Below are 21,460 nucleotides of genomic sequence, written 5' to 3'. Positions count from 1 at the left end.
AGCTGCCATCCACCCTCCAGGCCAGCAGCCCTTGAGATGCCACGCAGACTCTTCCACTCATCCGGGCTTCTTAAGTGTCTCTGATAGACACCATGTGTCCCAACAGGAAAACACACACTCATCAACTCTACAAAATGCTCCAGATGTGATCAAAGCCGGAAAGGCAAAAGAAACCAGAGATGGGTTGCGTGGAAGGGGGAGAGGTTAATGGAGAGAAGAGAGGAATCCAGGGATGTGGGTACAGGGGTGCCCCTAAGAGGGGGCGAGTCCAGTGGACAGAGTCCAGGGCTGGGGTCCAGACTCCTGGGTTCCAACCCCAAATTCAACTTGCTCCCCGGGGAAACCTTGGGTCTTGCCCCAAGACCAGCTTCAGGCTTGCAACGGTATCCCGTACAGCCTAGAAAGTTAGCCCCGGAAGGGATGTTACAGATCACCTGGCCCAACCCCCTTGTTAGGTGAGGAAGGCAGCAGGTAATCTACCTGCCTGGAGCATCGCCACCTCTAATCTCACACGTCCTCCCACCTCCTAGCTCACTGCCGTCCCTATTAAAAGTCAGCAAGGTACATATTAAAGATTCCTTACTTGGAAGTGGCCTCAGACATGATACCTCCATCCCTCCACCTTGTTACTTCTGCTAGAGGATTTTTTTTTTTTTTTAATAAAGTAAGAGAATGGTTTTCAAGGATCCCCAGAGCTAAAATTCCTAAGTCCCCACGATCTACGGCAACACCCTCCTTAAGGAACCAGATCTGTTTTATTCTAAAAGATCCTAGAAACCCTTTACCACCCCATCTGGGCACCTGACCACATCCATCCACTACCCCACCCTCTGCCTTGGGGCCCCACTTGAGAAGCAGCCCACGTGTCTCACCAGCACTGTTTCCTCCCTCACAGTGCAGTGAAGTGGTTGAAGTAACGGACTCTGCAATGGTCCTGCCTGAGATTTGCGGCTAGTGACTTATCTTCTCTGCACTGCTGTGTCCTCATCTTGGAAACGGGGGACAATGATTGTGCCAAGTTCACAGGGTCGCCGCGAAGATCAGACCAGATCAGGTCCACACTGGGCGAGGTGACATGGGTACCCGGTGAGCGTGGGGTAAGTGCTGTGTCCGCTGTGGTCACCATCACACCCACGAAGACATCCCCGCTGGTGAGTGGGGAGAGACAGTTCCCATGCACTGATACCACCTAGTGAAACCTGCGGGTCAGCTGGGACGTGGAGGATAAGAAGACTGGACTCCCACTCCCCAGAATGCCCACCAAGTCCTCGCACAAGGACAGAGGGCGTCCGGGAGGAGAAGCTGTTCCTCTCCCCACACTCCCCACCCTCCCTCCATCCTGTTTGGCACAAAACATACAATATCTCGGGTCCTTTCTAGCGCCCACACAGAGGAGCCTCAGGTCCTTTCAAAGTAAAAGCAACCGGCCCACATCAGTGCCGTCCACACATCTACACCCGCATAAGCCAAACCCTTCAAGGACAGGCTCTTTCCCTTAGGATAAAGCCCCAAATCTTCAAACGGCCCACGAATGAACGGAGCTCTGTGTCACCTTCAGCCACGTGGTACCAGGGAAAACACATCGTTTCTGGAGTCAGACAGGCCTGGGTTTGAATCTCAGATGGGCTGGCCTGTGGTTTCGGAAAGATCCTCCAGGACCTGGTCCCTGCTTCGCCCCAGCCTGGCCCCCATTACTCCCCCCACTGCTGACCTAACACCAGGCACCCCAGGCCCCCTCTTTCTGTTGTGGGCAGCATACCCTGTGGCAAAGAGAACTGACTCTGGAGCCAGACTTAGGAGTTCAAACCTCACCTCTTCCTTACTCACTAGCTGTGTGACGGCGGGTGACTTAACACCCTCTTTGTGTCTGAACTGCTCATCCGGAAACTGAGGGTGATAGTATGTCTCAAAGGGTCGCTGTGAGTTAGCAAGTGCACGGGGCTTAGACAGCGCCTGGCACACAGGAGGTACCACGGGCCGTGAGCTACTGTCGTTATCCTGCTCATCTCTGCCTGGCTCTCACTCATGCACCAAATCTTCATTTAAATGCCACTTCCTCAGCTGGCCTTCTCCAATGAGGTTGGATTGCCCATGACACCCCATATCTGCTAGTGTAACCCATGTCACACTCACAATTAACTATACATTACTGGCATAAATAAGGAGTTTGGAATTAACGTATACACACTACTATATATAAAATAAACAACAAGGACCTACTGTACAGCACAGGGAACTACACTCAATACCTTGTAATAATCTATAAGGGAAAAGATTCTGAAAGAGAATATATATATTGATATATTCAGTTTTATATATCACTTTGCTATACACCTGAAACTAACACATCATTGTAAATCAACTATAGTCCAATAAAAATTTTAAAACAATAAAAATAATAATAAAAGACTAGACATAATCTGTCTTTCCTGCTAGTTCATAAGCTCCACGAGACCAGACAAGGGTGGACCACAGGTCCACATATTTCCGGAACGGTCCTGGTTTATACCTGTTGTCTCACTGGGGCAGGTTACATGGGCGTTCGGCAAATACCGACTCCTCTCCCCTTAAGAAAGAGTGTACTTTCCAGAAACATGGATTTGTGCTCAGCCATACAACTGCTTTGGCCAGTGGAGCCCTAGAGGATGGGATGCCAACGATGCCTTAAGAGGCACCGTGTGTATGTTTCCCTGCTTTTCCTTGGGCTCTTGTGACTCACCATGAGAGGACCACGCCCAGGTGGCTTCTGATCTGTGGAGAGCATGCAGACCTGTGGAGACCTGAACACAGTCTGAAGCCTGGAGCCAAGCCCAGCCGACCCTCAGCCTGAAGCAGACCTTTCCCACTCAACCTACAGACACTTGAGCAAGAAAAATAAACAACCGGTGTTGTAAGCTGTAGATCTGGGGGTGGTTTGTTATGCAGTGTTATTTTGACAGTAGCTGACTAGTATACTCAGCATGGCTATTAATAATGCTCCCTTTCACTCTCAAGAGCGTCCTAGGTTAGATGGTAAATCATCTAATCACCCAAGGTGATTAGGTAAGTTATCTAAGTCCACATCTGTCTTTTTCTTCACTTTAACTCTAGCACCTGAAACCAAAAACACAAATAAAACAAACACAGCAGAGATGCCCAATAAATATACCGCATCAAAGGGAACTGAATTATCCATTCTCTTAAATCTCTCCCAAAACACTGAGTCTTCTCAGTGAGAAGACTGGACGGTGAGAGGTCTGAGTTTGGGGACTCTCCTCTTTCTTTCATGATGTCCCTGAGAGATGCTTCCAGCTGGCTGCTGGACCATCAGAGGGCTTAACCTCACCCCCAGGGTTAAACCTTCAGAGAAGTGTTAGGGTGTCCATGGTGGGGGGAGGGGGGCAGCGTGATCCCCCTAGGATTTGACAGGAAGGGGAAACAGGCCGGGGGGAAGCTTGGAGAAGGAGCGGCTTGCCTGTCCGCCCGAAGGCTGACGATTGGGCTGCGTGTCAGCCTAAGGAAATACTGCCATGTTGTCAGAACTGGTAACTGCTGGAAACTAAGCCATTGCACTTACCCTCCTCCAGACTACAATTCCAAATAAAAAGTTCAAGGTCCCAGTCCTCCAATCTCATCTCTGTCTCTCCTGTGTTCAGTTAACACGGATTTTATGAAAGAAACCGACAGGGCTGAGGCACCAGCCCTGAGTCCTGAGCCTTCAAGGAGGGCTTCCTGAGGCCCTGGAATGGGCTGGGCGATGCGGGCTGAGGGTCACAACCTCTCCACATCAGAGTCAGCCACTCTGCCAGGGCAGACAGCCATCCCTGGCAGTTACCCAACTACCCACACCTTTGACTACCTTGAGCAAATCCCAAGAAGGTACTGGAGGACAGCAGTCTCCCAGGCAGCGATCTTGAAGCTTTTTGTTTTGTCTTTTTCTTGCTCATGTCTGTGACTTCCAAACCCACAAAATGCTGTGGTTTTCCGTTCCTGAAACAGAGGCATACGTCTGTGCGAAGCGCCTGGGCATGCCCAGCTAATTAAATGGAGAGATCTTGCGGTCGCTGTTGTAACGTGTGTTGCAACGATGTTATTCAATGTGTCAAGACGTCTTCTGTTTATGTTGGTCACATACCCATGTGGCGTGGGTGGAGAACATCACTCAGCAGAATATCGTTAGCAGGAATGGGGAGCTCAGGGGTTCCAGAGACAGGCGGTGAAACAGTGGCTCAGGGGGATCAAAGAGTCGGGCCGTGTCCATGGTGACCTATCCCCCGGCCAGTCCCCTCCTTCCTTCTAGGGCGAGATCAGCCCCTCGGATCCACCTGAGGTCCTGCTTCCCACAGACAGATGGCAGCTGCCATCACAGCCTAGAGGGTTTGTGGAGGAGACGCAAAGATTCCTCTCTTTCTCTCTCTCAGCAAGAGGATGTGCACCAGATCCAAAGGGCTGAATGACTTGCCCAAAGTTTCCCAAGAGTGGGTGAGTGAGACGGGCCATTCTCACCTCACAGCTAGGAGCGCACAAGTCCTGAACCCCCGAAAGCTCTGTTTTGCCACCTAAATCCCAGAGAAACCACTTGACGGCATCTCCTTTTGCTCCCCATCACCACGGCCCCTTTGTCTAGGCTTTCCTCCCCCTGCACCGTCTCAGATACCTCCTCCAACCACTTCCCGTAGCCCCAGGGCTCTCCTGTCAGCTGTCTGCAGCCTCAACCTGTTCTTGAGCCTACACTTCCGTCAGCATTTCCTGACCAAGAATACTTCAACCTGACTCTTGTAAATCTCCCAACCACACTTCCTTCTTCCTTCAGATCTCTACTTTCTGCTCAAAACTCGCCTGTCCTGTAAGTCTCATCTTTCTCTCATCAACCACGCTAAAGCTAGTCACAAACCCCTTCAGAACCTCTGGCCCATCCCCTTGCCCACCACCTTGCCCCCAGCCCGTCTACGCACAGCTCTGTGCCCAGGTTCCCCGTTGGGTACCACTTTACCTCTGCAGCTTCCATCAGATCTACTGTGAGCACCTGGGATCCCACTGTTACACTTCAAGCTTCCTGCTTTCCCCCTTCTTTTCGCTTTGACACCACACCCACGACAAAGCTTGGCATCCAGTAGACCCTTGATGTAGGGATCGACTCTTGTGTCAACAGACTCTGAGCTCTGGCCTGGATTTCTTGTGACCTCCCAAAACAAGCAAGAGGGACAAAATGCAGCTCTTCTCGGCAAAGCCACCTGCCTTACCACACTGACTCTGGTCCCATCTTGGAAACACCATTTCACTCTCACTGGGAAACACCAGGAAGACATTTCCATGACAAAGGCAGAGCCTCCACAAGATCCCACACCTGCCGGGAGGCAGACTCCGGGACAGGCTGTGGAAGAGGCGTACCTGGCGCACAATGCTACCTGCTCAGGGGTCCGGTTACTAAAGCTGCGACGGAGCAGCGAACTGAAGTCGGGGAGGAACCTACTCGGTTGACAAAAGCAAGAAGTGACAGCTTACAACCTGATGACATGGAAGAAGTCGGGGAAAAGAAAGACTCTGGAAAGCAGAAATGAGAAACCAAAACATGGCATCCAGGGGCCCCCTAACCAACAGCTCTTGCGAGTGACACGTCACTCCTGCTGAGACAGGGGTGTTCACGAGGATGGCCCATCGCAGAGCAGGGGGTGATCTGGTCAGTGAGCCCCCCTCCCCCCTCCGCAGACCACGCCAGCTGCCCCTCAGAGGATGCTGATCAAAGGGATTAGCGCTAGGTATCTGGAAACCCAGCTTGCCCAACGTCTGGCTGGACGACGCTCTGGGTCACCTTCAGCCATGTGGTACGAGGGCAAACACACAGGTTCTGGAGTCGGACAGGCCTGGGTTTAAATCCCAGGTGGGCTGGCTTGTGGCTTCGGGAAGCTCCTATCTCCCTGAGCTCAGCACCCCATCCCCTCACCCCCGTAACACAGAGGTAAAAACATCCACTTGGCAGGGCCGCTAGGAGGCACAGAGCACACACACGCAACGTGAATACAGTACATTGGTTTACAATTTGAAAAAAACACAGTCTTGAAGTGAGAGAGTGGCGTGGACATATATACACTACCAAATGTAGAATAGATAGCTAGTGGGAAGCAGCCGCATAGCACAGGGAGATCAGCTCGGTGCTTTGTGACCGCCTGGAGGGGTGGGATAGGGAGGGTGGGAGGGAGACGCAAGAGAGAGGGGATATGGGGATATATGTATACGTATAGCTGATTCACTTTGTTATACAGCAGAAACTAACACACCACTGTAAAGCAATTATACCCCAATAAAGATGTTAAAAAAATAGTCTTATGATTATACAATATTTGTCAAGACAAACTAAAGAACTAGAGAAAATTCTGCTAGTTTAGGGAATAGTATAACTTCCCCCAGGGAGCAGATAAATAACAACTCTACCTAACCAGACCTGTGTCCATCACCACGCTCTTTGCACAACTATATCGTAATCCTCGCAATAATACTGTGGGGAAGGTAGGACAGGTGTTATGATGCCCATTTCACAGCTGAGGAAACGGAGGCTTGAGAGAGAACGGCTTGCCCCAGTATTATATCACTTGGAATCAAGGCTGGAGCCCAAACCAAGTTCTTCTCATCCTTAACCCACTGCTCTCAGTCTAGAGGAATGTCCCTAGGCAGGTGCCTCGGGGCTTGATAAACACGTGGACAGTCACCCTATCCATCTCCTAAATTAACAAGTGCAGCCTCACTCCGTCTCCACTTCTTCCTAGAGTGGGAGCTCTTATTTGTTTAAGTCTGTCTTCATATGGCTGCCTCTCTACATTTTTGATCACATTTCTTTTCCTTCCCTGAAACAGTTCTAGCCTGGCTGGTTTTTCTCTAGGCAGGATAACCTGACTTGGACACATGAGGTTTTGCCACGATTTGGTAAATCCCTAAGTGATGTGACCCTAAAATGTTTTCTGAGATTTTCAGGGGTCTGTGGGTGCTGCCATGCGTCAACAGATGTTTCCAGAAAGAGTCAGAGTCACCCCCCAAAAATCTCTGCCCGAGGCACAGCTGATAGCCCTGAGCCCCCTCATCACAGATGACTGGTCTGGGGGTCAGCTTCCCCCCATCCCCATGATCTTCTCTATACCCTGTTTTTCTATAGCCTCACAGTTACTCTTTGAAAAATTTCTCCATCAGTCTGTCCCTCCATTTCCCAGAAAAGCCACGTGGTCACCTACACGCTTGGGGATTTGACTTTGAGCTTGAGCTCCTGGAGAACGGGGTCATGCTTAATTCATCTCTATCCCCCAGCACCAGTGTCTCACATGTGGTCAGTGCAAACAGGTGTCAGCTTAACTATAACAGGTGAGGTGTGCGTGCAGGAGGGCCCTGCTCTGACTTTCCCAGGCCAGTGGGTCCCAAAGAGGACGCTCACGATGATGAGGCTGTTAGAAGAGCCCGCATTACAGGAGGACACACAGCGAGGCCAGGCGGTCACGCGTGCAGAACTGTTAGGGACGCAAGAGCTATTTTCAACTAATTAAAGGCTGGCCTACACAATAGAATGCTCTTGTTCAGAACAGGACTGAAACAGAGGGAAATCAGCAGAGTTCTTGCTCTGGCTCCAGGACCATTTCTAGTGGCTAAAAATGTCCAGCAGACAGACAAGCTGCCCCCGAGGCCAGGCGTCTCCCCCATTACAAGAAAAAGCATGCAGAGGCTGGGCATCTGCTCGATCAATATGCGGGGAGAGGAGGTCTTCAATTCCCCGTTCCATGGCGGGGCACTGAGGCCAGCCAGCCTCTAAGCTCCTCCCACCTCTGTGATGCCATGGTTTGGTCCCAGGCGTCCTGGATAACTGAGAGTCTACTGCGCACAAGGTCCAAGGGGATAGGAAATTACAGCCTTGTCACATATTTTCAGGCTAATATCAGCTTCCCTTCCCCTTGGGAACTAGGACGTGACATAAGGGAGTCAAGGAGGCAGTGAGCTGGGAAACCAGACCCTCACCCCGTCCCAGCTCCGGCCGTGCAACCGTGGGAGGCCACAGGGATACACATGCAGCCTCCTGGTGCCACGGGAGCCACCAAGTACCATACGGCTGACACTCCAGGAAGGAAGATTCAGTTTGATCTGAACCAAGAGCCACCAGCCGTGGAAGCCAGGGAGGCCACCCTCAGGGGACCAGGACGGCCTTTGGGTGCAGCCTCGGACTAGAGCTGGGGGCACCGTATTCAATTCCTGGTCCACTGGCAGCCCCAGGCCGACTCCTCTCCTCTAGAGGGTGCAGACCTGGCGGGGAGTGGCACTCTGCAGGGAGGGGGGAGAGAAAGGAGAGTGGGACACCTCACGTTTTATGAACAGCTTGACTTATTTCCCAGTCTGTAAAACGGGCCAGAATATAACTGCACGGAACATCGCCATCCCTGTTTCTGCCTCGCCTCAACCAGCTACTGCCTATTTTTCTCTGTCTACTATGTTCCTACGCCCTCAGAGGTAAAGGAAAAATCTTCTTCAGGCCCATGAGACGTGACTTCTTTCCAGCCTGCATAACGTTTCCCTGCTAAACCCAATACTTCAAAGCATGAGACCTGCAGATACCAAGGTGCTAGTCCCACACGTCACCTCTCCTTGGCTTCCTCTCTTGGGTCCAGCCTCATCTCCTTCCAAGACTGGATGCTCTGCTAACTTACAGGTCAGAGCCAGGGACACGGGCCAGGTTGGCACAGAGTCCACGCAGGTGGGGCGAGATCTACAAGTCAAGTTCTTGACTTGACCTCTCCCGACTGGCAGTCAGGAAGGACCTGGCTTTGGGGCACTGTGATTTCTGGCCGTCGACACCAGGCTCCACAAGTCCATATTCAGGGCAGCCCAGGCTGGTGACAAAGACACATTCAGGACCTTTAACCTCAGCCTTTCAGAAAGCAATGTTTCCAATTCCAGCACCACCTCTTCTAGGAAGTCTTCCCTTATTCTGCTAGTAGCAACAACTCTCCATCTATTGTCCCAACCTATCATGTTTAGTACTTATATATGACAGTCCTGAAAAGCCCTCAATTCATCCTGCCTCCCACGGGTCTGTCTCCCTGCGTAACTGCTAGATCCGTAAGGACGCAGACTCCACCCTACGTCTCGCCGTGCCTCCAGAGATCTGCCCACTGTGAGCATCAGTGAATGTTTACTGCATTGAGCTGAACTGCCTTTATAAATCCCAGGGAAGGATCAAGGAGGAGGCAGCAGGGCTCAGGAAATAACTCATCGCAGGTTGATCAACGTTTTTTCCTCTCCATTCCCTCCCCCAAACCAGCTGCAGCCAGTCCTTCCTGAGCCTGGCCTGCTGAGAAGCCTGCTAAGAATGTGGCTTCCTCCGTCTCCCTCCTGGAGGGACGTGGATGCGTCGCGTTTCAGGAGGTTAGAAGTGGGGCTCAGAGACACAGAGGGATGCATCAAATCACGCAACCTCCTAGTGGCCTTTCTGGGGAATTCTGGCAAGAACAAGCACCTCTGCCTTTTATCAGGAGGAGGAAAAGCCAATTCCTGTGATGCCGAGGTCCTGGATGGGCTCTCCACTGGTGGGGCTGGAGAGGGCTGGAAGTCTAGGATGGTAGAGACGTGTAGCAAGGTGGAGGCACAGTGCCACTCTTGCTGTCCACAGATGATGCCCAAAGGCTCTTGAACCGGCATAGATACCACTGTTAGGTCATTGAGGAAGCAGGACATTTCTGAGAGGACTCCAGACCTGCCACAGGGATGGGTTTCACGCCCAGGGCCTGATCTTAGGAAGCCTCCCTTGGGAAATGGCATCCCTGAAAGAGGAGGGAACGAGGACGAGCCATTTACCCCTCTCTAAACTGTAATCCCGACTTGACACAGTGGATGCTGCCCGTGTACGATGCCCTTGGCCCATTCCCCAGAGTCCACAGCTACACATCCCCCGAGCCCGGTGGACTTCTGGGCGCCTCTCCTCCACACGCGGTCACAGGCAGTCAGTGGCAGATGCTTTAAAATACAATTTTGCATCTCAGCTTCAGCAAAGTACGGTTAGTAGCTAAATCTAACTCAGATGTTCAAAGCCTGTCGTTTTATCTCATCCACATCAAAACCTCCCAGCTAAGAAAATCTGCCCGTGAGCAGATGTTCATTTTAGTGAAAAGACAGGGCAGGGCGCTGACTAATACAGGATCACCCCATATTAGTCAAGCCAAAAGGCCCAGCCTCCCGGGTTCCCCAGAAAATGAAGGCCATTTCCCTCCTGGGATGTCAGGGAAGTAACCCAGGGCCGTGCAGGCAGAAACTTACTCCTCTGCCTGCAGGGACACTCATGTAGCCCCAAGGGACTAGTAGGGCCATTTCCCTCCAGCTAAAACCTCATTTCCCCCACTGGCTCCAACACACACCTTGTTTCTTCCAGGGCACAAGTGCTTCGGGCTCGGAGTTCCCAGAAGATTCTTCTGTGAGGGGGGTCGCTACTGGATACCTCCCTGGGGAGCTTCCCAGGCAACTCACATACACACACACACACACACTCCACTCAGGCCTGCAGGCCCCGAGGTTTCTAGAGCAAGGGTATGACTCAGGGTGGAGAGCTCTGCTGGCCTGGGAGCGCCATCAGCAATCTCACAGTGCAGCCTGCTGGCCCGGATGCCCATGCAGCTGCTGGGGGAGGGGCACGGGGTGCAGGGAAGGGGCATCTTTTTTTTTTTTTTTTTTTTTTGCGGTACGCGGGCCTTTCACTGCTGTGGCCTCTCCCATTGAGAAGCACAGGCTCCGGACGCGCAGGCTCAGCGGCCACGGCTCACGGGCCCAGCCGCTCCACGGCACGCGGGATCTTCCCGGACCGGGGCACGAACCCGCGTCCCCTGCATCGGCAGGCGGACTCTCAACCACTGCGCCACCAGGGAAGCCCCGGGAAGGGGCATCTTGCTCCCCCTCTGTCCACTTTACACACCTGGGAAAGGAGCCTCGAACCCTAAATCTCAAGTTTAGGCTTGAAGGGTTGCGGAAGGGGAAGGGTAGCTTTACATGCCAACGGATCTCCCACCCTGCTGGGCTCTCAGCTGCTCCGTGCTTTCGAATGTTCCAAACCGTGGGCACCCGGAGAGAAGCAGCGCTCAGTGCTGCCAATGAGGAGCTGGGGGCCCAAGGCAACGGGCGGGAAACACCTCGGCTGGGCCTTTGCAGGGCTTACCTTCAACTTGGACCCCCCTGCCTCTGTGGATGCTTCAGCACTGACCACATGGGCGCAGTTCCTACGTGAGCACCAAGAGGGCACAGTTCACAGGCATGAGCCGCGATGGAACCACAGGGTCAGGGTGGCCTCAGGCTGGGCCCTGTGGGCCACTAGGTCCCGACAGGTGAAGGCAGGAAGGATGGAGAAGAAGCGGCAGCAGAGGCAAGTGGCGCTGAAGACACACCCACAGGAGCTGGGGTCAGACCGGGGACTGGCAGATGGCGGAGAGGAAGGAGGTGACGTGGACACACGAGCTTAGGGGGAGCCAGCTGAGTGCGGGGAGACCCACACCCGCCACCCCAGTTTCCTCTCCAGCTGCCTGCTCTTGGCTTCCCTGCCTCTGCTACCCACCTACGCCCCCAACGCCTCTGTCCCTTCCCTCTCTCCCCACTACAGTCCCCTCCTCTCTCTCCAGCAGAGTAAGTTCCTCACCCCTCTGGGTAGGTCACAGTCCCCCACTACAGCCCCCATACTACCTGTGTCCCATCCCCTCCCCTCCAGCCAGTGTCTGAAAGATGCCCGAGGCTCCAGGCGCGTCCGAGCCCCACATCCAGGCCACTGGCACTGTGCAGCAGGTGAGGAAGCGGCAGTGGACAGCCCCCAGCCCCACAGCACACTGCACCCGTCTGGACAGCTTTGGGCTCTGCGTCCTCGGGAACCGCCAGACCCCAGAGCCAGGATCTGCTCCAAAGGCACCTCTTCCCCCGCAGGTGAGGCTGCTCCGGTGGCTGAAACGGAGGGCACGCTGGAGCCGTCGCCCACTTAGCTGGCGGCCGGTCACCCGAAGTCTCCGGAGGAAAACGTGGGGCTCTCCGGGAGGGAGAATTTTTATTTTCTGGCATCGTATTTTTTCAAAAGGAGTGAATAGTTGGATAAAACAGGCGACAGCGTGGGTGGCCACCAGAGAGGCAGAGAGGATGATCAAAGCCCACCAGGCACGGAGGAAGCAGCCCTGGTGTGGCCCAGAGAACAGTCTAGGTGGCCGCACCTCACAAAAGGCCACCAGGGGACGGGAGGTGCGTGCAGGGTGAGGGAGCCTCGGTCACCGGCATTTGTGGCCTCGCTCCCCGACCCCAGCCCCTCGGCTAACGGTCTTCAGCTGGAACAAACACCTGCTGTCCAACTGAGCTCCCAGTTCCCTGGGAGGGCCGTCCCATCTCTGCGTGGGAGGTGAGCCTGCCCAAACTGTGACTCCCAGCCTGCTGTCTTCTTCCAAGAAGAAGCTGGAATCCCTCCCTCTGGACTCGATCCTTCTGGCGGCCACCCCTCTCGCCGTCCCAGCCCAGGGCGAGCAGCCCGGAACACTCTCTGAGTTTGCTGGCTGATGAATTAGCTCATTAAAGTGAGCCACAGGTGACTGAGTGGCAGCGAGTCCACTATGTCAGGCACAGGGCCGAGGGTCCCCATAGTTTCCAAATAAGCGTGCTCTATCAAATTTCCCCCGTAGAGCCCTAGCTCAGGCTCCCAGTTTCGGAAAACCAGGATGCCGAAGACCAAAGAGGGGACGCGACTTGACCAGAGCAACAATCGCCCCTAGTGGCCAAGCCTGGGCAAGACCCCAGTCTCCAGACCCCACTCAGCCCAGTGGTCCCCCACTGCACAGGGGTCCTCCCAACATGCCAGCTGGGAAAGAGGTGGGGTTTCAACAGCCCATGGAGTTCCTAGAGCCCTGAACCCACTTGAGGCTAGTCAGACCTACTGCCTTCTAGAATGTTCTTTCAAAAAGCTTTTCACCCATGTTCTGTAGAAACTGGGGAAATTCCCAAGGCAATAGGGCACCATTTTAGGAGCAGCGCTGAAGGGAGAGGTTTAGGACCCAGTTCTCTTCTCCCTTCCAATTTTCTGGAGAAGCCATAAAAAGCCTGCATTTCCACGCAGACCAGCTGGCTTAGCCCTTATACAATGTGCCGGGTCTTCCCTTCTCTTGGTCAATACTGTGGCTACTTGGGAATGACCCAAGGATCTGCTTCACCCACGTTCTTCTCTAGGCAAATTTGAGGGACAATAATAAAAGAGAGAACTCTACTCACTCCTCTCCCCACAAGAGCAGGCAGGGAGAGACCACAGTGCTGAAGACCCCAAGAGGCAAGTCACGGAACATCCGTCTACATTACCTGCCGCCCCACAGCTGCCACTGCCCTCCCCCACCCAGGAGCTGGCTCCCCACCTGTAGGACACAGAGCAGGGGCGTCACAGCCTACAACAGCCAAGCCCTCTGCTCGGCCAACACACTTCCAGGAGCCAAGACAGTTGGCAGAGACCTTTTGGGTCCTCCCAAGAGTCCCCTCCCACATCTTACCTGATGAGGTCAATAGGCTGAAACTTATAAAACACCCCATAGCGTGCCCATTCTTGATACAGCAGCTAAACAAAAAAAAAACAGGGAACCAGATTAGAGGTACAGCAGACAACTATTCACCTTTCGTTATTCAGCTTTAGCAAGTCAACATTTGACACACACCCCTCCCCACCAAAGCCATCCTGGCAAGTCAAAATTGAATCCCCAAAGCCCAGCTTCCAGGAGAATTCCCATGAGGTATCCACAGGGAGACTCCAAAGGCAGGAGGCTGTAGAAGCTGACTTGTCCTCCCCCAGTAATAAAGGTGATCTTCATCACACTCTGGATGTCCTGCACCTACCAAGCAAAACCCCTCGCTCTTCACTCCCTCGCCTTGCTGAGTCCAGCCAGATGAGCCCTGGCGTTCACTTATTCACTCGTTTAATAAGTACTGACTGAATATCCACCTTGTGCCAGGCCCTGTCCAGACACTGGATAAAGCAGTAAACCAGACAAAGTCACTGCCATCGTGGGGCTTATTACCCCTTGTGTGCAGAGACAAATATTAACTTATAAATGTCACGGAGAAAAATAAATCAAGGTAGGGAGTAGAATATGAAGAGGGGGGTAGGGTGCTATTTTAGACAGGATGACAAGGGAACACTATTTACAAGAGCCAAGGCACGGAGACAACCTAAATGTCCATCAATGGAGGAATGGATAAAGAAGATGTGGTGCATATATACAGTGGAACATTACTCGGCCATAAAAAAGAACAAAATAATGCCATTTTGCAGGGACATGGATGGACCTAGAGATTGTCAGGCTGAGTGAAGTAGGTCAGACAGAGAAAGACAAATATCATATGATATCACTCATACGTGGAATCTAAAAAAATGGTACAAATGAACTCATTGACAAAACAGAAATAGAGTCACCGATGTAGAAAGCAAACTTACGGTTACCAAGGGGGAAAGTGGGGAGGGATAAACTGGGAGGTTGGGATTGACAAATACACACTACTATATATAAAATAGATGACTAATAAGGACCTACAGTATAGCACAGGGAACTCTACTCAATACTCCGTAATGACCTATACGGGAAAAGAAGCTAAAAAAGAGTGGATACGTGTATATGTATAACAGATTCACTTTGCTGTACACCCGAAACTAACACAACATTGTAAATCAACTACACTCCAATAAAATTTTTTTAAAAGATAAAAAATAAAATAACAAAATAATTTAAAAGATAAAGTAATTATTGATAGGTATTAAAAAAAAAAAAGAAAAGGATGGCAAGGGAGGGCCTCTCTGAGGAGGTGACATTTGGGCTGAGACCTGAAGGAAGTGGGTGGTTATGCTGCAGCTAGAAGAACACTCCTTCTGTACCAAGGCCTAGAGGAACAGGCGCGTCCTAGGACGAAGAGGGAAGCCGGAAGGCTGGCGCTGAGCAAGGGGAGAATCTTGGGACATAACCCCAGTTAGAAAGGACTGGGGGGGGGGGGGGGGCTTCCCTGGTGGCGCAGTGGTTGAGAGTCCGCCTGCCGATGCAGGGGACGCGGGTTCGTGCCCCAGTCCGGGAAAATCCCACATGCCGCGGAGCGGCTGGGCCCGTGAGCCATGGCCGCTGAGCCTGCGCGTCCGGAGCCTGTGCTCCGCAACGGGAGAGGCCACGACAGTGAGAGGCCCGCGTACCTCAAAATAAAAGAAAAAGTCTGGAGTTCAAAGGAGAGTCCAGAGTCAGAGAAGACATGATTTGTAAAGTCATCAAGTTACGGATGCAACTGTCAAAGAGAGAGGTAGAGAAGAGGCGTGACGCCAGGGCCCTGGGTGCTCCACCGTTCAGAGGTCAAGGGGATGATGAAGAGCAGCAGAAGCGCCAGAGGAACAATGGTGACACGGCACCGAACTAGAAGTGGGTGGTCTCCTGGAGGCCGAGGGACCATGGGATCCCAAGGGAAGAAGGTGAGCATCTGGGTCAAATACGGCTGATGGGTCAGGCTGGAGGAGAACCAAGAAGTGACCTTGGACCCAGTGACCCATGGTTGACCTTGACAAGAGTGGTTCCAGACGGGCCAGATGGACAGAGCAGAGGAGATCACCAGGCAACCCCTGGAAGAGCTGGAGCTCCAGGGCTCCAAACCTGGAAGGTGATGCAAGGATGCCTGCACACCGCCCATGTGGCTCTGCCAGGCCAGCTCGCACAGCTCTGCAGGCGAGGGAGGGTGCTGTAGACCCTCCCCTGTCTCTACAAATGTTTAATCACACAGTTCGAGACCAGGTGGATCGGGCTAAGCCCCGGGTTACAGGGTCCTGGGACAGACCAGCAGTCAACAGGGATGAGCCTGTGTGCGTCAAGTGCAAGAGGACAACCAGGGTAACCTGCAACAGTCCCTTTAAACCTGCAGAGTCTAGAACTTTCTAATGAGCTCCTAGCAAATACACTCTCTCCCTCAGAGTTATGCCATGTCCTCTTCACCTACCGGCCAAGCCTGCGAACAGAGCCAGGAGGCTCTGCAGCTCCTTCTCACAGAGCCTTCTTTCGGAGGCCTCAGATGTAATTCCAAGCATGTGGGTCTGACCCCAAACCTTTAGGGCAGGAAGCAACAAGGGGACCACACCATCTGATGGATCAGAGCATACAGGAGGCCAGGTCGGCTTCCTAGGGTCACATCGGTCAGTTGGCTTAAGTATTTCATGGGACAAATAAAGAACTCAACTGTTAAAACCATCTGCAATGCCAGAGAACGGCAAGATGCACGAGACTCGGGGCCCTCCCTGAGGCCACAAGCTCCTCAGAGAGCAGCCGGACCTGGGACAGACAGAAGGACACCAGCTGTAGCCGGCTCAGAGGCATTGATGGGACGGGGTGGACCAGGATGGGAGAGGGTGGAATTCTACCTCCGGATCCTGCAATGACCTGTTGGGTTTTTGGCAGGTCACTTCCCCATGGGTAAAATGGGAGTTGTGCAGGATGGGAAAACTAGTCCTCAAGTGAGACCAAGAAGAAAAGTACCTTTCCCGTCAGAAAGACAAGACTGACTTTTTATCTGCCCACTAGAGGAGATAATCACCTGCAAAAGCTGGCAAATTCAGGACCAAGGGTTTAGAAACCGCTGAAGTTTCTAAAGTTTAAGATGAGTATCTTCCAGGTTGCGCTTTGGGTTCCCTGTAAGTGGGCAGGGAAGCCACGGGGAGCTGGTGGGGCTCAGTCAGCCCCTGGAAGATGGGGACAGTCCCTCCCCTGGGATGCCTGAGGAAAGCAGGTAAGTCTGGCGGATGTGGAATGAGGTGGCTGCTGGCAGTGGGAAGGGCCCATCCACACCCTCGCAGCCCAGCTCTCTAGAAAGGCAAGAAACCCCTGCTCTCCAGAGGGAGGGAGCCCCTCGTGAATTACCCTCTGGGAGGGGGCTGAGTCATCGAGACTGCAGGCCGCACTAGGCGAGCTGCCGGGAAGGAGATGGCTCTCCGCCTACGAGGCACATCCCCCGAACAGCCACAAATCGCAGGGAAGAAGGAGGGGAACCCCAGGTACGGGCAGGATGGGCGGATCACCCCTAAGGGCCCCCAGGGGGCGATCTCCCATCAGTTCTCAACCCTTCTCCACCTCCTCCAGCACCAACTTCAAGGGTTCTCCTTGCACCCAACCAAAATCCTTCCCGCAGCCTCTGGAAGAACACTAGACTCTTACGAGGCAACACATACGAATAAACGGGCTGCACATATACAGAGATTTCGGCTGGTTCTTTCAAGATACCTTTCAGGTCCCACCCATATGCCTCTGAAGCGCTAGGAAGGAAGCCAGCACGGCAGTGAGAGGTCCCCTTGCCATACATGAAAGACCGTGTCCACCTGGTGGTGGCACTGGCTGGAATTTGGACACCAGGGTTTTAGTCCTGACGGGACAATCATTTCATGGACGTCAGAACCGGTCTCCTTGCCGTGCTGGGTATCCGCTTCCCAAGCCAAATGGACAGAAAAAAGCTTTCACTCTCACTCCTGGTTTCTCTTATTTCCCATCACAGCAAACGTTATTTCCCTAACCACGACCCCGGCAGAGGAAAACAAGGAGGCCAGGACTGGCTGGCAAACCCAAGGAAAAGCCACAAGGAATGGGTTGCTTGTCTTCCAAAGACACTCGTCCACCTTCACCGAGCCACCACCAAGATGCAGCTCTGTCCTGGCTGGCCTCTCTCTGCCTGCCAGATTCTACCCATTCCATCCTTTGGGGTGTGCACTGGGAGGAGGCAGCACTGCCTAAGCGAAACAATTCCTGGGAGGGAAACGTTTTGTTAAAAGGTTTTACTGTTAACGATAATATAATATCATTCCAGGCTAAGGTACATATATTTTGGATGGTCTACAATTTGCTTCTCTCTGCCTCTGTGCAGGTAACCGGGGGCTGGCTGAGTTTTCCCAGGAGTACTGTGTGCTCCTGATCTCTGGAATGTTCCTGTAAAGTGTTCTACCTTGAGGGGCTGAGGGTTACCACCCACCCAGCAGGGGGTCACTTAGGTGGGCAGTAGGTGGTGACCGCTCTTTAAAGGGGAGTAATGTGACAAGAAAAAGTAGGAGGACAGAAAATGGCTGGGGCCAGGGAGGTGAGATGTGGGGAGAAAGGCTTCCTCCTTTTCCTTTAAATCTGATCCGGGACTTTTCAGGAAATTAAACACCACTGAGACTATTAGCATCAGATAGGAAACAGATGAGGTTAAAAGATGGAAAAACTACAGCAGATTCCCTGGGCAGGCAGAGCAGGGGACATATGTAAGCAATCACAGCAGTATTTCTGGAAAAGACCTTTTTATGTTTTTAATACTTAACACTTCATAACAGGGACTAATAGGCTGGATAAAAAGAAGGCTGCTCAAAAGCAACTTGGGGGATGAATGATTTTCCAGACAGCAGAGTGGGGGTGGGGAGAGGGGGTACACGGGCTCCTATCCCTCATCCCGCCTACCCTCGCCCATCCTCGCCCACCCTCGTCTGTTCACCAGAGTCGCTGAAGGCTGGGGGACCTGGCTGGGAGGATGGCAGGAGGGCGATGGCCAGACGGGCAGGCCCCACTAAAGAGGCTGGGTGATGCTCAGAGCATCGTGCCGTGGTGGGAAGGGTGGTACCCATGCTCCTACAGTACCAGGAAACAGAAGAAACAGGATCTAGATGGAGGGCTGGGGACAAGAGCTGTCCAGGCAGGAGCTGTGACCGGCATAGGGGGGATCCTCCAAAGGGACCCTTTTCCCTCCCTTAAATATAACCTATTTCTAGCCGCCCGGAATATGCAGGTTTCTCATCTGTCATTTGGGAATGGCTGTACCCTACCTGTCTGCCTCGACAGAGAGGATAAGAGTAACTTAAGGGCGACCCTCCCCAAACAAGCCATAACGGCGTGGATACTGGTATACTTCTAGCAGGAACACTAGATTTGAGGGTCAGAGGGGCACTAGCCCCTTCTCTGTTTATGGTAGCAGTGTCATCATGGGCAAGGTGCGCCATCGTTCTGTGCCTCAGTTTCCCCATCTATCAATGAAGGGATCTGGATGCTCAGTGTTTCTCAGCCAAAGCTCTCTTGTCATCAGGGGCAGGGATACTGCCTCTGTGTGTGACTGTGGGATGTATTTCAGGATGGTTGGCATCACTGGTCCACCAGGCACTAAAGGTCAACAGCACCCCCATACACAGTCACGTCAACGACCAGAAATGCCCTCACATTTCCAAACGCTTGGGGACAGCGAGCTATGGAAGAACAGCTGGGGATAAGCAGTAAACAGAACACGCAGGACACGTCTACGCAGCCCCCCACCCCCGCGTGGTCCTCGAGCGCAGCATCAGGCTGGCTTACCTTTCTGTCATTCACGTCATCCCCTGGACTATCATATTCACCCTGTAGGAGGAGAAAGCCAATGGAATGATCAAAAACAGAGACAGGGTTTTCTCTGAAATTTTCTAATGTTATCCCTTTCTTTCATTCCCATTTAAGGAAGGTGAAGAGCATGACACGTAAGGAGACACCGGTCTACTTCCTTGGTCACCAGCACCTGCTATGTTTCCTGTGGGCAGCTTCTCACCCAGGGCAGCTCCCCTTACAGGCCTCAGAGACCCCCCTGCACCTCCTCACAGCAAATGCAACAGCACAACCCGACCTGGAAACGGACCAGCACATCAGGAAAACTCCCCTGCGCCCTGGCCATACCCGGCAGAACCTCAATTCGCGTCTGCTCACAGCAAGGATGCTGGCGAGGAGAAACGGTCACCTGGGAAATTCCTGCGGGCACTCAGGGGTCCCCACCCCAGGGGTCTCACTTGGTACCGCTGCGGGGTAGATGCTAAAGCGACCGATGGGGTGGACAGGGCAGCCTGGGGGCACCGAGTTCACGGGCCAGTTCAGTTCCTCACGAACCATCTTGAAGGATATCACTGCATGATGTCATAGGATGTTTATAACATTCCTCGCAGCCAAGAAAAGCTTTAATTACAGTCTCTCTGTTTTCTTAACCAAACAACAGTATAAGGGATTTTGAGAGACATCCTTAAAATATGTCAAGATAGAAAAAAGATCTGACACTTAATACATCCTCGCATAGGATGAGGAATTTCACTTCCACACAAAGCTATCACGTATAAAATATCACTTTCAGTCATTTGAGGGCCTGACGGTCCAGCCTGCGTTATTATCCAGGTCTGGAACTTGCGCTCCCCGCTATCCACCCACCTTCCCCATCTCCCTTTAACCCTCCACACGCCGTTATCCGTCTTCTCACACCTTCCCCCAAAATCAAGGCAGGGAGTGCGGGGAAGCCCAGACAAAAACCAGTTCGTTCTGCCATCGGGGAAATAAGGGAAACAGTTTGAGACAACCGGCAAAAATCAACTGGGGATTATTTTCATTCACAAGTGGTCCGGAGCCAGCCCAGGCGGTTCAGCGGCGTCATTCCCTCCTGCCTCCCCGCCCGTATATCCACCACCATGTCGCCTGCAGTGTTCGCCCTGCTGACTGATGGAGGCGGTACTCACGTCGTGCAGGGGGTAGGCAGCCTCGTAGATATTATTTGTTATCAGAGAATTAATACCTGCAGAAGAAGGAAGATGAAAACGGTAACTGTAGGGCAGGGGTTTCTCCACTTGACCTTGGTCTTCTGATAAATACTAATTCCCCCAGCCCCACCACTCAGCTAAGAACCCCTACCCCTCCAGTTCCTCCCGGTCGAGAAGTTCCTTTCCGGCTTGACTTCTCAGCACAAGAACAGTACTTTTTCATTTCCCAAATGCAAAGTTATGATTAAATAGCAGATACGCTCTCTCAAACGTCACGTCCGTCCTGTCCTCGTACACTCAGATCCCTCTGGTCCCGGAACCCTCACCACCACCGCCTCCATGGCCACAGCCGTGCGCTGAGAGTATCTGTGTTCAGTGACCGGCACAGGAATGACCACAGGGATTATAATCAATAAACATGTCCGTCAGAGCATCCCACCGCACTTCTTCTGAACTCACTTCCGGCCCCTCCCTGTTCCTTCACAAGGCAGCGTGCATTATGGTCCACGACTGACCTGCCTGGACCATTAGATCCCTAGGGCAGTGTGACCTGGGGAACCCCAGGTGTCCCCATGACCCTTTCAGGGGGTTCATAAGGTCAGACTATTTTTATAGTAGTACTAAGACACTGTTTGCTTTTATACGCCTATTCTCTCACGAGCCTACAGTGGAGTTCTGTGACCTGTGATGACATCATCCCTGGACAGCTAATGGAATGTGGGCTTGCGTATCCTTGTACTTTAAACTTTTCTCAATTTTAACTTCAAATATAACAAATACTGATCAATATAACGCACCTAGATGAAAGCCCTGTAGGCGCTCTCGATAATTTTTAAAAGTGTAAAGAGGTCCTGAGACCACAAAGTTGAACACCGCGTAACAGGGGATCCATTTTTTTTTAATCCCGACAGTATTCCACAGCACTGGGCACACACAGCAGACCCTACT

General features: G+C 52.7%; 1 protein-coding gene across 1 annotated transcript in view; it reads right to left on the bottom strand.

Moving 5' to 3' along the window:
• The window catches only part of ANO2 (anoctamin 2), a 318,802-nt gene that overhangs the window by 207,025 nt on the left and 90,317 nt on the right, over window positions 1-21,460 (bottom strand). The window contains exons 7-9 of the mRNA XM_065886527.1: window positions 20,492-20,547; window positions 19,320-19,361; window positions 13,494-13,558 (exon numbers count right to left, since the gene is read on the bottom strand). Coding sequence (XP_065742599.1) covers window positions 13,494-13,558; window positions 19,320-19,361; window positions 20,492-20,547 — 163 coding nt within the window. The remainder of the gene's footprint in view (window positions 1-13,493; window positions 13,559-19,319; window positions 19,362-20,491; window positions 20,548-21,460) is intronic.

Source organism: Phocoena phocoena, chromosome 11 (genome assembly GCF_963924675.1).
Source record: "Phocoena phocoena chromosome 11, mPhoPho1.1, whole genome shotgun sequence".
In the NCBI taxonomy this organism is placed as follows: Eukaryota; Metazoa; Chordata; class Mammalia; order Artiodactyla; family Phocoenidae; genus Phocoena; species Phocoena phocoena.
Note: the sequence above shows the minus strand (reverse complement) of the source record. Positions and strands in the feature narration are given on the sequence as shown.